The following is a 16,361-nucleotide window of genomic DNA, read 5'->3' on the forward strand; positions in this document are numbered from 1 at the left end:
CAGAGGTATTGTTTCATCTTCCTTATTTGCATACTTCCCAGAGGAACATGGTTGGTCTTATAAGTCTCTTCGCACACCTTCTAGGTGTGTCCTTATGTAGAGACGATACTCTTCCCGACCTATTTCTGTGTTATCACTAATTATGTGAGGAAATTGTGCTCAATTACTAGTTTATCATTTTCCCAGTATTGTATTATAGATTTCTTGTTGGTATCGCCTATTTTTCTTTATTTGTTAGAACCCAACAAGGTGATTTCCTTTCCTCAGCTTTCAAAATAGAAACTGTGGGCCGAACATTGTATTGAACGCTACAGAGACACTATTTTGTTACACAAACAAAATCGATAACAGATTGTTCCCCTCGTGCCATTTTCTCAGGCACAAGGACAGCTAAAGCGGCTCTCCTGTGTGGACACGTTGCATACAGTACCATAGAGCTGAGCTTCCTGAGCAAGCTTTACTTTAGCCAGCTTCATATGGGACTAAGTGTATTTTTGTGCAAATTTGCAGTGTATTTGTGCAATGGGCGCTGCATTTTTGCACACTTGTGTGCGTATTTTTAACTGTATTTTATGCGCACGCCTTACATATGTGTGCACGCAAAAAAAAACACGCAAGCATGCTCCCACTAATTTCAGTGGGCAATTGAGTTTAATTAGCTTGCTAATTTTATTTTTGTTTTTTTGTGTCAGCGAAATGTACATGAATTTGTACATGTAATGCACATTGCAAATGTATTAGTGGCGTGGCGGAGGAGTAGGTGCTCTTCTCTCCCCAAAATGCACCTACCAAGTCATCCCCCCCTGTACCCTCACTCACTTTTTCATCATTTGAAGTACATATGCTACGGCTTTTCCGCCCGCTGTCCATGCGAGTAGCAATTATCTATCGCCCCCCAGGTGCTGCTCGCCTGTTTTTGGACCACTTTGCTGCCTGGCTCCCCCACTTCCTATCCTGTGAAATTCCAACCCTCATCTTAAGTGATTTTAACATCCCCACTAATGACCCCAACTCCCCATCTGCCTCTCAGCTTCTTTTACTCACCGCCTCCCTTGGTCTCTCTCGACTCTCAGCCTCTCCCACTCACAGGGATGGCAATACTCTGGACCTGGTCTTCCTCCGGCTCTGCTCTGCTGCCAACTTCACTAACTCCCCTCTCCCGCTCTCCGATCATAACCTCCTCTCTTTCTCTGTCACGCTCCCTAACATCTCTCCAGACCCACCTACCTACAGTACCTACTGCAACCTTAAGGCCATTCACACCCAGAACTTTGCTGAATCCCTACAGTCCTCTCTGTCCCCCATCTCTCTCCTCTACTGCCCCAACCTGGCTGCCGCTCACTACAACACCGCTCTCAAACATGCCCTGGATGAAGCGGCGCCCCCCAGGCCCCGAGCCATCTGATGTAGACCACGGCAACCCTGGCTCACGCCTCAAACGCGCTTCATCCGGCGGTGCTCTAGAAGTGCTGAACGGCTGTGGAGGAAATTGCAAACGTCCGCAGACTTCCTCCACTACAAATTCATGCTCAGAACCTACAACCTTGCCCTCCACCATGCCAAACAAGTCTATTTCACCTCTCTAATCTCCTCACTATCCCACAACCCTAAACGGCTCTTTGATACTTTTCACTCCCTTCTCAGCCCTAAACCACAGCCCCCGGTGACGGATCTCAGTGCCGAAGAGCTGGCTGCTTACTTCAAAAAGAAAATTGATGACATCCGTCAGGAAATAACTTCCCAACCCCAGACTAGCCCTGACCCTAGTCTTGTCAGCACTGCATCTAGCTCCTGCTCACTGTCTGTACTCAGACCAGCGACAGAGGAAGAAGTCTCCAAATTGCTCTTCTCTGCTCGCCCCACCACCTGCGCTAGCGACCCCCTCCCCTCACACCTCCTCCGTTCCTTCTCCCCAGTGGTCATCTCCCATCTCACCACTATATTCAACCTCTCTCTGACCTCTGGCATCTTTCCCTCTTCTTTCAAACACGCCATCATATCCCCACTGCTAAAGAAGCCGACTCTGGACGCGACTGATGCTGCCAACTACCAACCCATCTCAAACCTCCCCTTCATCTCCAAACTACTAGAACGGCTGGTTTACTCCCGCCTTGTAAGCTACCTATCAGAGCACTCTCTCCTAGACCCCCTACAGTCTGGCTTTCGACCTCAACACTCGACAGAAACTGCCCTTACAAGGGTATCCAATGACCTACTGACAGCCAAAGGGGGTGATTACTCCCTACTGATCCTCCTCGACCTCTCCGCAGCATTTGACACTGTTGATCACAAACTCCTCCTCAGTATGCTACGCTCCATTGGCCTAAAGGATACTGCCCTCTCCTGGTTCTCTTTCTACCTATCTGACCGCTCTTTCAGTGTCTCATTTGCTGGCTCTACCTCCCCTCCTCTTCCCCTTGCTGTTGGGGTCCCCCAGGGCTCTGTCCTCGGCCCCCTTCTTTTCTCTATCTACACAGCCCCTATTGGACAAACCATCAGGAGATTTGGCCTCCAATACCACCTGTATGCTGATGACACCCAGCTATACACCTCTTCCTGTGACATCTCTGCACCTTTACTTCAAAACATCACTAACTGTCTGTCCACTGTCTCTAACACCATGTCCTCTCTCTACCTAAAACTAAACCTCTCTAAAACTGACCTGCTGGTATGTCTACCCTCCACTAACCGACCTCCTCCTGACATCTCCATCTCAGTGTGTGGCGCCACCATAACTCCTAGACAACATGCCCGCTGCCTTGGAGTCATATTTGATTCTGATCTCTCTTGTACCCCCTACATCCAATCTCTGGCCCGAACATGTCAGCTGCACCTCAAGAACATCGCAAGAATCCGCTCTTTTCTCACTGTGGACACGCTCGATTATTGCAACTCGTTGCTGATCGGCCTCCCCTGCACCAGACTCTACCCTCTCCAATCCATCCTGAATGCGGCAGCCAGGCTCATCTTCCTGTCCAGCCGCTACTCGGACGCCTCTGCCCTGTGCCGGTCACTGCACTGGCTGCCCGTTAAATACAGAATTCAATTTAAACTCGCCACCTTCATCCACAAAGCCCTCCACAGTGCAGCGCCCCCCTATATCGCCTCCCTCATCTCAATCCATCAACCAGCCCGGGCTCTCCGCTCTGCTAACGAAACCAGATTGAGCGCCCCTTTAATTCGAACTTCTCATTCCCGCCTCCAAGACTTCTCCAGAGCAGCACCGGTCCTCTGGAACGCACTACCAAAGGCTACCTGAGCAATCCAGGACTCGCAGAACTTCAGGCGTGCTCTAAAAACGCACCTCTTCAGGGAGGCATACCGAATTCCCTAAACAAACCCCTCTGTACTCCGCCTGATAACATGCTCCCTGACCTACTGACTGCAATCCCTGCTAGCCATCATAAACCGCTCCTGCAGTCATACTGTTTCTGCCGTCACACGGCTAAATGTCTGACCATTGTCTATGTGTATATCACCCCCCACTCTCCACCTCGTCATACCGTGCATATCTCCAGCCCCTTTACCTTCTGTATCACCCCGTTACTTGTAGTATGTAAGCTCGTTGGAGCAGGACCCTCACCCCTATTGTTTCCCTCAATTGATTACTTTGTAACCGTGGTTCTGTAATGTTTGTACTTTTGTCTTTCTGTATCCCCTGTCTATGTAAGCGCTGCGGAATATGTTGGCGCTATACAAATAAAGTTTATTATTATTATTTTGTGTGAATAAGCCCCTAAAGGGGTTTTCCAGGGGAGTAGTATTGATGACTTATTCTTATCGGCTGGGTTCCATTGCTCGGGACTCCTGGCCAATCAGTTGTTTGGGCTTCCGCTGTCAATACCACAACACATGGGAACAGAGTGGGAGCTGCTGTTCCAACGCCTGTGTATTGGCCAGAGCTTGTGACTGCAGGCGCAGAACTCATTGATTGTAATGAGAACTGTGCCTGCAATTACAAGTGCCGGCCAATACACAGGGGGCAGAAATACCTGCTCACACTCCTTTTCCAGTGTGTTCTGGTACTGACAGCAGGCACTTAATCAGCTGATCGGCTGGGGTCTAGAGTTGTGGAACAACTGTTGATGATCTATTTCCCTGGGGGGAAAAAAACATCTTTTTATAGCGTACAGTGTGGCAAAAAGTACATGATAAACTTTATTCTGTGGTTCAGTATGAGTATAATGATACTAAAGTACTGTATTAGAGTACGTATGACTTTTTGATTGCTTTTTATTAAATTTTTCTTCGGAAACTGGGTGACCATAAAAGTAAAATTCTGGTGTTGTGTATGGTTTTTTTCTGATCACGTTCACTGTGTGGGATCAATAATGTGTGATTTTGATAAACTGTACTTTTATGTAAGCTTCAATGTTTCTTTTTTAAACTATTATTTACAATAATTTGGGACTTGACTTTGCAATTGTGTGATCGCTTATAACAAGCATATGCTGTAATACTTTAGAATTGCAGCATATGGTATTTCTACTGACATGCTATTAGAACAGGCAATATGTCTGTCTAAATAGGCAGAAATACACGGCAGCCCCGGGCTGCCATGATACCCAGATGGCACCTCACAATCTTATCTTGGAGGACAGGGGTTGTTTAAGACATCTGAATGATGATCTGGACATTTAAATGCTGCTGCCAGAATTGAGCAGCAGGAGCCCGCAGCAAAATTCCGACCCTGCCCACGGCGAAGGACACTGCTTACCCGTCCGGGTCTTCTGCGTGCCTGTCTGGGTCTCCTATTTTCTTCACTGCAGATGTGTGCGAAACCGCCTGCCGTCGCACATGCGCAGTGGAGTTGTCTTGTTCCAATGGAAGCCGTCTGTGCGGGAACCGCAATGAAATGGAGCATGCTGTGATTTGTTTTCCGGACCGAAAGGTCCGCAAAACAAATCCGTATACTTTGATTCATGTGCAGACAACCATGCTTCCAACTTGATTTGCAGATCTTCTGCTTGGGTGACCTGCGTGGATTTTGCAAATCAGATCCGCCTGTAGACATTGGGCCTTAACTTCCACATTCAGCATGAACAACGATCACTTACACCATATTAGCCCTGCGCACCTGAGACGTCAAATTCTCAAACCCTTGATGAATTGCAATATGTATGTAGTAAAGGCGGAGGTCTGTGTCACCGCTATGTGGCATTTCTTGCTATGCAATAGACCAAGGATAAATGGGCCACTGCTTTGCAAACAACAGGACTAAATAATTATTCATTAAGGCAGTTCAAGGACTCTGATAACAATTTGCTGACGAGACCTTTAATCGGAAATTACCAAAAATACCTGGCCTGCTTACTAATTGTTTTCCATGTTTGATTCTCATTGCCAAGCTGAAGGAGGATGCAGGAGAGGAGGATTACGCAAAGAGGAGCCCATGATAATTAAGCTGTTTTTAGAAGGGGACCCTATTTTTACAGTATTCTTAACATTGCATAGATTTTGTTATTGACTACTACAATCTTAACCTTTAGAAATGTTTATAATTAATGTAAAATGCTCTGTTTCTCTGTTCTCACTAATGATTTGTTTAATTGATCGCTGGCACTTTCAAGTATAAAACAGAGTTTGGATTAATTCCATATCCTTGAGTCAGTTAGATGCTAGGTTAGTGGAAAGTATTTGCAAATCTCTTGTGTTCCTAAGAGGAAAGTTCACATCTTGGTCAGATCCTCTCCCCCCCCCCCCCCCCCCCTTCCTTTCACTCCACCTTCCGCCTTCTCTATCGGTTCTATCTAAGAGAAGCGCCTCATATATAACAAGTGGTGGAGACATGAAATGGAGCAATAAACGGGGTTGTCATTGCTTCTGCTATTGTCATGTTATTAGGTATTCTGTTATGGTGCGTTGATACACAGCAATTCCATGGTGACTATTTGCAGTCAACTAGAAAATAAATCCATGACAGAAACACCAAAAAGAAGTCTCTTCTAACCACTTAGTGGCATTTGTCATCTATTTATGACAGATGTGCGCAGGGAGTGTATGGAATGAGCCTGACGTTGAGCCCACTTCATATGCAGCTGGTCCTGGCTTATGCCATTAACACACACATGCAATAGTGACCACAGATGAAGGGGACTTGCTATTTCCCTCCATGACGCGATCCTGGGGTATTTATAAATTGCTATCAAGACTGTCAGTCTAACAAGTGCTTCCAGGTCAGGCCGTGTACAGAAGTCTATTCAGTAATACCAGAGGCAAGGCTTAAAAGGATAATGCTGACTGGTGCAATGCACTGCAATACCAAAGTACTGCAGTATTTTATACAAGAGTTTGCATGCTAAATCCCTTAGTGGATCTAACAAAATATGTCAAAGAATTCTATAAAAAACAAACCTACAAATATTACCCCATTTATTGCATGAAAATATAAATAATAAAAAACAAACATCCGTAAAAGTCCAAACTATTAAAACATGTCATTTAATTTGCAAAACATAAGCCCTCATATGGTTGTATCTGTGAAACTTTTTTTTTTTTTTTTAAACTTAGGACTTTTGGACAGTGGTGATGAAAAAACAGAAAGAAGTCTTTGCCAAGGTTGGGGGAGACTTGCTTTAGCATCTAGCATGATTTTGCCTTTGCATTGCAGTAGGTGAAACCTGGGAAGAAATACATAGCATGCCCTCAAGTCCATGCAGAGTTTCGCCTGGCTTTCATGCACTGTATTATGCTGCCATGTGTGAACATGGCCCACCTATAAATAGTCTTCTTCCTACCTTGCAAATATAAAGTGGTACTGTAGTTATGATTCCTTCAGTTCTGCATAAAGAGATGAACAATAAAAGTATTCTTTATCTTTGATCTTAATCATTTGTGTGTCTTGAAAAATCTTCACCATGGATGGCGATATCAGTATTTGTAAATGCCAGTTGTAACGTTTCTATCTACAATGCCTGCACCAAGAAGCGTGCACAGTGCAACAATGGCGGTACTCTTACAAGAAGGAAAACTCCCACCTGATTGCTGTGGTGGAAAATGCTCCTTTGGGGATAAATTTGGCCATCAGTACATAATAAAATATTTATTGTGCACAGCCGACATTTGAATTCAGCTTCCCGACAACCTCCTGTAAAAATACGTCGCCGGCAGTGTGCCAATTTGCTGAGCTGCCATATATTTACGGTCTCCTTTCTCCCAGCCATATTTGGCTTCTAATTTCAAGGATGCTCCAGCTCTGGCTATAACTAGCAGCCTCTGATCCAGGTTCCGACATCGGGACCTAATTGGTTCAGGTCCAGATAATGGCGCCTAGATCAGAAGCGGTTTGTTTAGCCCATCCCATGCTGCGGGAACACCATGACTGCCGGGTCACTGCAGCACAGGAATGATCAGCTGCCACAGGAAGTAACCTTGGTATCTGTTACCGAAGTTAGTGGCTGTGACAGCTGATCTATCCTGTTCTGTAGAGACCCACCGATCATGGAATAAGTCTGAACCCCCGAATGCAGAATTACTGCTTCCTAATTTGGGTGCTCGCTAGGAAATCCCCGTGATATCAGTAATGACATCACAAGGATACCCTCTGTATACCAGGGTATGCAAGAATGCAGAGAGGATGCACAACTGCGATTACAGATCACTGCTAACAGTGATCTAATGGGCTGTTACCATTAGATCACTGTTACCAGTGGTCTGTATATGGGGATAACAGGGAACACATAGGAAATATGCTGCCTGCTAATCTGGGTTCCATAATAAAAAAAAATAAAATGTGTACAAAAATTAAGTAAATAAATAAAATGTGAAAAAAGATACATTTAAAGAAGTAAAAATGCCCTTCCCCATAAAAAGTGTGCACCTCTCCTATTTCCCTACTTAAATATTTCTGTACATGAATGGTTAGCATCCACATACAGAGGCAGTGGCCAAAGGAGAGGAAGATACATTTATAGCTACAATAGGGTTTCTGTTTTCACCACTGTTGCAATAACCTACAATGTACACGTATGTGATGTCTTTATATTAATTTTTGGGGTAAATATTAATAATTGCACAAACTGCCTTAAATCATAGTGTGGGAAAAAGGGGGGGGGGAGGGGAACATTTTTTTCCCTGTTTCTGACTATTTTTCTCTAAAGAAAAAACTACAAAATTAATCAATATCCATATTAATTTTAAATAATAAAGAAGCCCCATGTGTCCTGAAAATAAAGAACAAAACATTTTGGGGTAGACTAAGACAGTGAAAAAAATGTCACCTTTAGAATACAGCATTCCAAAAGTGGAAATCTTGCTCTGGGCACGAAGGCCCAAAACACTCCTGGTCAGGAAGGGGTTAATGCAAATCGTAAGAACCTTTCAGACCCAATGCAATCAACTGGAAAATCAGGCCCGCTACGGACTCTCCATGGAGAATCCGTAGCGGGTCCCTCCTGCCCCGCGGACATGAGGGCTGAAAATAAGAATAAATAAGAATAAACTTACCTCTCGCCCGCTCCAGTTCCTTCCTTCGCCGCGGCGTCATCTCTGCGTCGCGGCCGTATCTTCTTTCTTCGGCCCGGCGGATGCGCAGGATGACGTCGGTGACGTGCCCCGCGCATGCGCCGGCCCGAAGAAAAAAGATCCGGCCGCGACGGAGAGAAGATGGCGCCGCGGCGATGGGAAGAACCGGAGTGGGTGAGTAAATTCCGATTTTTGTCTCCCGCACGAAAATGGAGCATGGTCCAGATTTTTTCATGCTCCATTTAAAAAAAAATCACTTTTATTGACCATCCGCGGGTATTTATCTACCCGCGGGTGGTCAATGCATCCCTATGGGATGTGGATCCGCGGGCAGGAGAAGAGTTAAAATCCGCTGCGGATTTTAATTCTTCTTTTGCCCGTGGACATGAGGCCTAAGTAATTTGCTATTCCATATGTGTATAGGAAGGTAAGCGTGTCGTTGATAGGTTGCGCACCAACTGTGATCTAGCTCAGTGGAGGGATGAGTGCTTTGTGTTGTGGATGAAAGCTTTGTGCTTGTTTCCACTTTCATCTCTTGGATAATTCTTTTTTCAACTTCTATATATAGCATGTGATATTGCGCTGCATTGCAGCATTGGAGCTGGAGCCATTTGTGCTCCGTCTGTTTATGTGAAGAATGATGGAGAACAGCACTGAGATGCTCCGCGGTAAACGGGGGACTTTAAATCTTTCTCTTCGAACCCAAGTGTTTAGTCAAAATAAGATGGATGTTTCACTTAAAGGACCATTAAACCTAAAACACTCGGAAACACAAGTCACCTAACATGAAAACTTTTATCAAAGTATTGCAATACTATTCATTAATACATGGACACAACATGTACTCATAAATAAAGCATTAGGGCAATAAATAAAAACACCCCTGAATACTATTTCCATGATCCTAGAGCAGTTTTCAGTCCAGGACCATGAAAATGGAGTGGTAACCTTTAAGATGGCCAGAAATAATACCTTTTTAACTTTTTAAAATTGACTTCTTATTGCCCATAACAACCAGGGATTCATCTTTTTTTGGCACTAAATGTAATTAAAGGTTTAAAAAAAGATATTCACAGTCCAGAATCGCCCATGAAAGTCTATGGAAATGTAAAAAAAACAACACAGTGCACACGGATGTTATGTCGCTTGTGGTGGTACTGTGATACAAAGTCAGGATACAATGCAGCAGAAGGAGTTACAAAACCATACAGTATTTATTTACAAAGAAATGAAAATGTGTAATGTTTTAATTATAGTTAATCTGTTAACTGTTACCATGCAATCACTTATTGCTGGCTACAGCTAACTAAATCCTAGGATTACTAACACTCTGCAAAATATCAACTAATACAGGCACTGCAATATCAACACGGTTTAGGCCTCTTTCACACGGGCTACAAAATCATTGCTACATAACGCGTGTATGTGAAGCCCATGGTTTCCAATGGGTTCATCCACATGGGAGATGTTTTGTAGCCTGAAAGAACCCATTGGAATCCATGGGCTTCACATACATACGTTATGTAGCAATGACTTTGTAGCCCGTGTGAAAGAGGCCTTAAGGAGCAATCTAGTCAATCAGAAAGACAACCTATGTATCACAATGCACAATGCGTATTCAAGGGATTAGCACTTCACTTTTTGCAGTTCTGTAATTATGCAACACAACTTGACAGACGCTAATAACAATGTCTCTATGATTCCAGAATTGACTCTGTTTAATGTCACTACTTCAGTCCACTCTAAATACTTAAACCCAGGATTCAGTAGCAGCTGTCTGAGTAACAGTTGTCCAACCACTCACTTAAGTTCCCAGTTGCAGGATGCCTGCTCGCTAAGTATTTAAACACTAGCAGTGTGCACACCTAGTGCTTTTACTGAGGCCAGCCTCACTTACAGGTTACCAACAAAGGCTTTGATGCCCTTCCTGGTCTTTATCTGTGGTTTGGCAGCAGAATCTCTCTCTGGTCTCTGTGCTGCTCCTCCTATTTTTGTTTCCCTCAGTCCGATTCCATTCATTATGCTTCTATTTTTTAAAAATAAACAAATAACAGTTTGCAGCGCTATTCTGTTCAAAAGAATGGAATCCTAACAAAATGGAACCAGACTGAAAACATTTGGTTATTTTTATAACCTACTTGAGTCAACAGGGGAAAAACTGAAATGCTTAATTCCGTATGAATTACTTTTTTTCACTCCAAAAACAGAATTCAACGTAAATCCTTAATGTAGATGTGAATGAGGCCTAAATCACAATAAAACTTTTTTTCTCTCAAAATAATTGATATCAGATGATTCTGTCTGCTATGCACAGAAATAGTCCAGTGTTTATGTGTAATTATAAATGGTGATATAAAGATTTAGGCCGGTTTCACATCTGCGTTGGAACCTCGAGTCGGAGGTTCCGTCGGAGGTTCCGTCGCAGATCCGGCACAAAATACTGGAAGAAATACAGATGTATCCACTGCTTTTTATTCCGGTAAAATGCCAGGCAGCTGAGCGGGAAGCAAACAGACCCCATTATAGTCCATGGGGTCCATTTGGAGCTGGTCGGTTCCATTTGGAAACTCAGCCATTTGGCAAGGGGATTCCCCATTCCTGCTTCCCAAACGGAGCAGGAAACCAGAACCCCCTACTCAGATGTGCAACTACCCTTATGCAGGTTAGTTACAGAGCATCTTGGCCTATGGCCATTTAATTTAAATAATACTCTAATCACTCCATCTATGTGCAATAGAGGCATTCTCAAATCAAGCTAAGAAATGTATATGATGTAATAATAGTATAAAAGTAACAACCTGAATCTGAGTGGTTTCCATGACCAACACCGTCACTGTCACCAGATTGCCATCATTTGAGTGACTGTTACTTTAGACCTGTGATGAGCTCTTTCCTAATACATTCTACGGTTCTTTAGTTGGAAACATACAGTCTGCTTGCAACCAATTCATTTCATGTTCTTTCACTCTTTGTAAATCTGAGTAGTCACGCGGTAGCAGATCTGACTTGAGTACCATGTAAGTCATTTATCCGTTACACTCTGATTTGAGAATATGTTTGGGAACTCAGATGTGTAAATCATTTGATAATAAGTTAAAAAACTCTTTTTACATCTTTTACAAGAAAAATATAAACACAAACGTACAGTAAATGGTATCGCTGTTCCTAAAAAAGTTTAACTAATAAAATATTATGGAACAGAGAGGTCTGGTGAGTGGGCTGGACCATCTTTGCTAGCTGCTTGTGTTTCCCAAAAGTCTGCGCCTCTCAACTCATGTGACGTGCGCAGAGCTACGAAGTCTTGCATGTGCCGTGAGGTCATCAACCGCTGCATGCACAGGTGATCTTGGAGAGTCATTTGAAGATCTTGCCAATTGTTCATAACAAGTTCTATGCGGTTTTTGCATAAAGTCTAGCTGCCATTATGATCTTGGAAAGATGATCTGTGCACACGCAAGACTTAGCAGCACTGTGCACACGTCACATGAGGTGAGAGGGGCGAACTTTTGGGGAACACAAGCAGCTAGCAGAGACAGTCCGGCCTGCCCACCGGACCGCTCTGCCCTCTTACATGACAGGTGAAAGAACTTTAAATCACAATTATTCAGGTATGCATTTATCAACAGGCAAACAAAAGCATTTGTGGGGAGAAGGGGATCATTAGCATTGTAGCGTTGTTCTTGGTTTTCATTAGTAAAAAGTGCTGACAGATTCACTTTAACAGTCAATTTGAAGATCTTGCGAATTTTTGATAACATGGTCTATGCAGTTTTTGTGTTTTGACTTCCCAGCCGGTGTGATGTGGACTCTGTTTGGGCCATGTATCACACAAATCTCACCATATATCTCATTAGGGCCTTGCACATCTGTACGGAGTGTACATAGTGATGTGCATGTCATCTAAAGGGTATAGAATTAATAGAAACCGAGGCATTTCTGTATATAGTAGTAGTAAGATCAATTCTTCTAAGGCTGTATTCACACAACTATATTGCATCTCTGAGTACGCACAACTGTACATTTAGCACCAGAAATTGACATTTCCTGATGAACCACATATTTTGCTGAGAAATGCATCGAATATAATGAATGTAAGGCCCTCTGTCCACAGGCATCCCGCGACGAAGCTTCGCTGCAGGAGCCGCCGCCCAGGAGCAGGAGCCACCGCCGAATCTCCGACGGTCAGCCCTATCTGATAGATAGGCTGACCGCAGACAATCGGGGCAATTTGCAGCCAGCTGCGAATTGCCTGCTGCGAGCGGAGAATCGGAATGATTCTCCGCTCTTGGACAGTGTGCTTGCGCTTTCCATAGCAGTGCTATGGAAAGTTTCAGAGGGCGTAATTCGCCGGCGGTAAACCGCCGCTGAAATCACGCCTGTGGACAGGCGCCCTAAATCTGAGTTCCAACTACCTACCTGAGTTCTGAGAATTTTTTAATTCAAAATTACTTATCTGAGTTCTGCGATAAGTAAGTTCAGAGCCCCTGATAAAATGTATGAGTTCTGATACATTTTATCGGGGGCTCTGTGTTTCTATTAGGGTCGCAGAACGGCCAATGACATTTCACTGTGGCCCTGGACAGACTATTGCACCTTCATAGAACCAAGGCACTACAGATGTTCAGTTTTTCTACCCTTCTGTAAGGTCTAGTTGTATCATCTAAGACCCACGAAAGAGGAGACAATTGCTTTTGATGTTAGTTTGTATAGCTCGTTGGCATCCTGTCTTTAGCGTACCTAGTCACCAGTTATGGCAGTGTGCCTACCATGTGCCACCTGTGCCCTGAATGTTTGTGTTTTTAAGTAGTTATCCTAATAAAACTTAGTTTTTATATTTAGGTCTACTCTGTGAAGGGCAGAAATTGGATTAGATTCCGTAATTGAGAAAGTTAGAAGCTGCGCCACTCTCTCTCCCCCTCTCCCCCTTCCCTGCAAAAGGAAAAAAAAACTTTATTTTTTTCGGACCAAGTATATAAGGTCTAAGCTGTGTCTTCCAGATCTCTCATCTAGTCTGCCCACCTGTTCCTGAAGAAGCACATTAAGACAAAATGATTCTAGATGTTAATCTACATTGAATTTTCCATTTCAGAAATTCACTGGTGTGTCTTTAATTCGGCTTCATTTCCTTGTACTAAAAACAGATTACTGCGCCTAGCACATTCAGCAATGCAGCCGCACATTTCCCTGCTTCATTTAAGTTTCAAGCTCCTTGTTTGCTTATTGGAAAATGATTCATTAGGGCGCTTGGCCTGGGAAAGAGTTTATTACACAGCCGTCAAGTCAGATAGTTTGCAGACAGCTGGGGTTTTGTGCAGTCTCGAGTAGATGATTTCACTTGCAGTTTCTGAGTGTGTGTAGCTGTACAGAGACTCTGAAGAAACCTAATAAAGGGACCATTGGATGAAGTCTTGACTAGACGAACAACCCAAACCAGTCATTTTGAGGTTACTATCTTTTTTTTTTTTCCCCTTCCTTGGAAAATGTGCATAATATTCAGCGTAACACAGATTCCTGTAAACCATGAAGAGGTAACATGAGACCAGGCTCCAACTGAAGTTTTGGTCCCAGAAGTCTGGGGATTTCTACAAGTTGAAACGTTATGGAATCCACTGCATCTTTGTGAGTCCTGGACTGATCTGCGCTCGTGTCTCCAGTTGAACCTTTAGAAGTGGATTGTACAGGACATCTCGGGTGGTCATGAAGGGGGATGGAGGAGCGATGTGGAACCTAATGTGGAAATATTGCCTTTCTGTCAGAACAATAAGGTAGGGTCATACTTTACAAATGAGCTGAATAATTATTTTCATATAGACAGTAACATTCAGTGGGGGCAATATAGGATAACTGCTGTTCTGCAGATGGGGCTCCCATTGCAGAACTATACTACCTGATTAATAGAAATGAATATCTATTGACTGAAGGTATCAGAGAAACATCTCTAAAGGTGGATTTTGCATGTCAAAAGATGACTAAATTGAGGTTACAGGGTATAACTCTGTTGAGAGCTAGAGCAATAGAGAATATACTAGCATTATATGCCTGTATTGCTTTGCCAATGCCTTCACTGGCTACCCTGCAAATTCAGTACAAATTATTAACAATGACATACAATGCTGTCCACAACTTGTCCTCTCCATACATCTCTGACCTAATCTTCCTATACCTCCCCACATGTAATCTGCAGACCTCACAAGATCTACTCTTGTCTGCTTCTCACACAGCTACCTTCAAGATTCTCCCATGCATCCTTCATACTCCTATAGAACACACTACAGTGATGTCCACAACGTCTCCCCTCCATGCATCTCTGACCTAATCTCCCGATACCTCTCCACATGTACTTTCCGATCCACACAAAGACCTACTCTTGTCTGCTCCTCACACAACTATCTTCAAGACTTCTCCCATGCAACCCTCATACACCTATGGAACACACTACAGTGATGTCCACAACTTGTCCCTTCCATACATCTCTGACCTAATCTCGAGAAACCTCCCCACATGTAATCTTTGCTCCTCACAAGACCTTCTATTGTCTGCTCCTCACACAACTATCTTCAAGACTTCTCCCATGCATCCCTCATACTCCTATTGAACACACTACAGACCTTTAAAAACAACCCATAAAACAATCTGTGCTACTCCACTTCCAAACGAGCACCCTCTACCCTCACTTACAGTCTCCTGCCATCTTCCTTTGTGGATTTCTAAGCCCTGAAGGGCAGAGTCCTCTTTTTCTCTCCGCAGAATTGTCACATTTATTGTTCTTGTTGTTTCTTTATTATGTACTAAAACTCTTTTATATGTACATTGCCCAAGAATTAATGGCGCCTTAAAGTACTATATAAGAAGCTGCTTTTACATGGCTGCATTTTATTATACTACAGTTCAGTAGACTTGGACTTGGATGAGTCCAAGTCTTAAAGGGGTTGTCCCGCGAAAGCAAGTGGGGTTATACACTTCTGTATGGCCATATTAATGCACTTTGTAATGTACATCGTGCATTATATATGAGCCATACAGAAGTTATTCACTTACCTGCTCCGTTGCTAGCGTCCGGTCTTCTCCCTTCTGAATGGGGCCGCTCGTGCTGGAGAGCTGCTCCTCGTAGCTCTGCCCCGTCACGTGTGCCGATTCCAGCCAATCAGGAGGCTGGAATCGGCAATGGAACGCACAGAGCCCACGGTGCACCATGGGAGAAGACCTGCGGTCCACCGTGGGTGAAGATCCCGGCGGCCATCTTCGCAAGGTAAGTAAGAAGTCACCGGAGCGCGGGGATTCGGGTAAGTACTATCTGTTTTTTTTTTTAAACCCCTGCATCGGGTTTGTCTCGCGCCGAACGGGGGGGCTATTGAAAAAAAAAAAAACCGTATCGGCACGGGACAACCCCTTTAAGGTGGCCTAAAAGTCTTAAAGTGGTCTATTTCCGGTTCAGTATAACCGCAGGCTAGAATTTGGCCACTATAATGGATCTGTATTATCTGTGAAAGTGGTCAAATAATATACTTGGTGCAGGAGAAATAGAATCCTTAAAGAAGTAGCCAAAGCTGTGCAACATATGCAAAAAAAGGTGATTGTTCCCAGCAAGAGAAACCAAGTAATCTTGTAGATATGATACCTTTTAATGGCTAACAAAAATAGCGAGCTTTCGAACCTCTCAGGGTTCTTTCTCAGGCATAATGAAATAGATCCGAAGAGGCATGCATATATATGTACACATATACTTATGACAAGGCACAGACATGATGTGATTAATTTGCACTTAAAAGAATGCCACAACAGGATGAGTAGAGAAATAAATGAATATTTAAATAGTCTTCTGATAAAGATGTGAAGGTTTTATAGTCTCTGAATTAGTGTTAGGGGGTCACCAGTCCTGTGTGTTATATCTGCTACAG

General features: G+C 43.7%; 1 protein-coding gene across 4 annotated transcripts in view; it reads left to right on the forward strand.

Annotated features, from left to right (window-relative positions):
* IQSEC1 (IQ motif and Sec7 domain ArfGEF 1) overlaps window positions 1–16,361 on the forward strand; it is a 566,448-nt gene that overhangs the window by 370,495 nt on the left and 179,592 nt on the right. The window contains exon 1 of one of the 4 annotated variants that reach the window (XM_066596451.1): window positions 13,924–14,228. The exons of the other annotated variants lie outside the window; for them this stretch is intronic. Coding sequence (XP_066452548.1) covers window positions 14,161–14,228 — 68 coding nt within the window. The 5' untranslated portion in view covers window positions 13,924–14,160. Of the gene's footprint in view, window positions 1–13,923; window positions 14,229–16,361 lie in introns of those variants that run through there. 4 annotated transcript variants of the gene reach the window in all.

The sequence above is a fragment of the Eleutherodactylus coqui genome, chromosome 3 (assembly GCF_035609145.1).
Source record: "Eleutherodactylus coqui strain aEleCoq1 chromosome 3, aEleCoq1.hap1, whole genome shotgun sequence".
NCBI classification, from domain to species: Eukaryota; Metazoa; Chordata; class Amphibia; order Anura; family Eleutherodactylidae; genus Eleutherodactylus; species Eleutherodactylus coqui.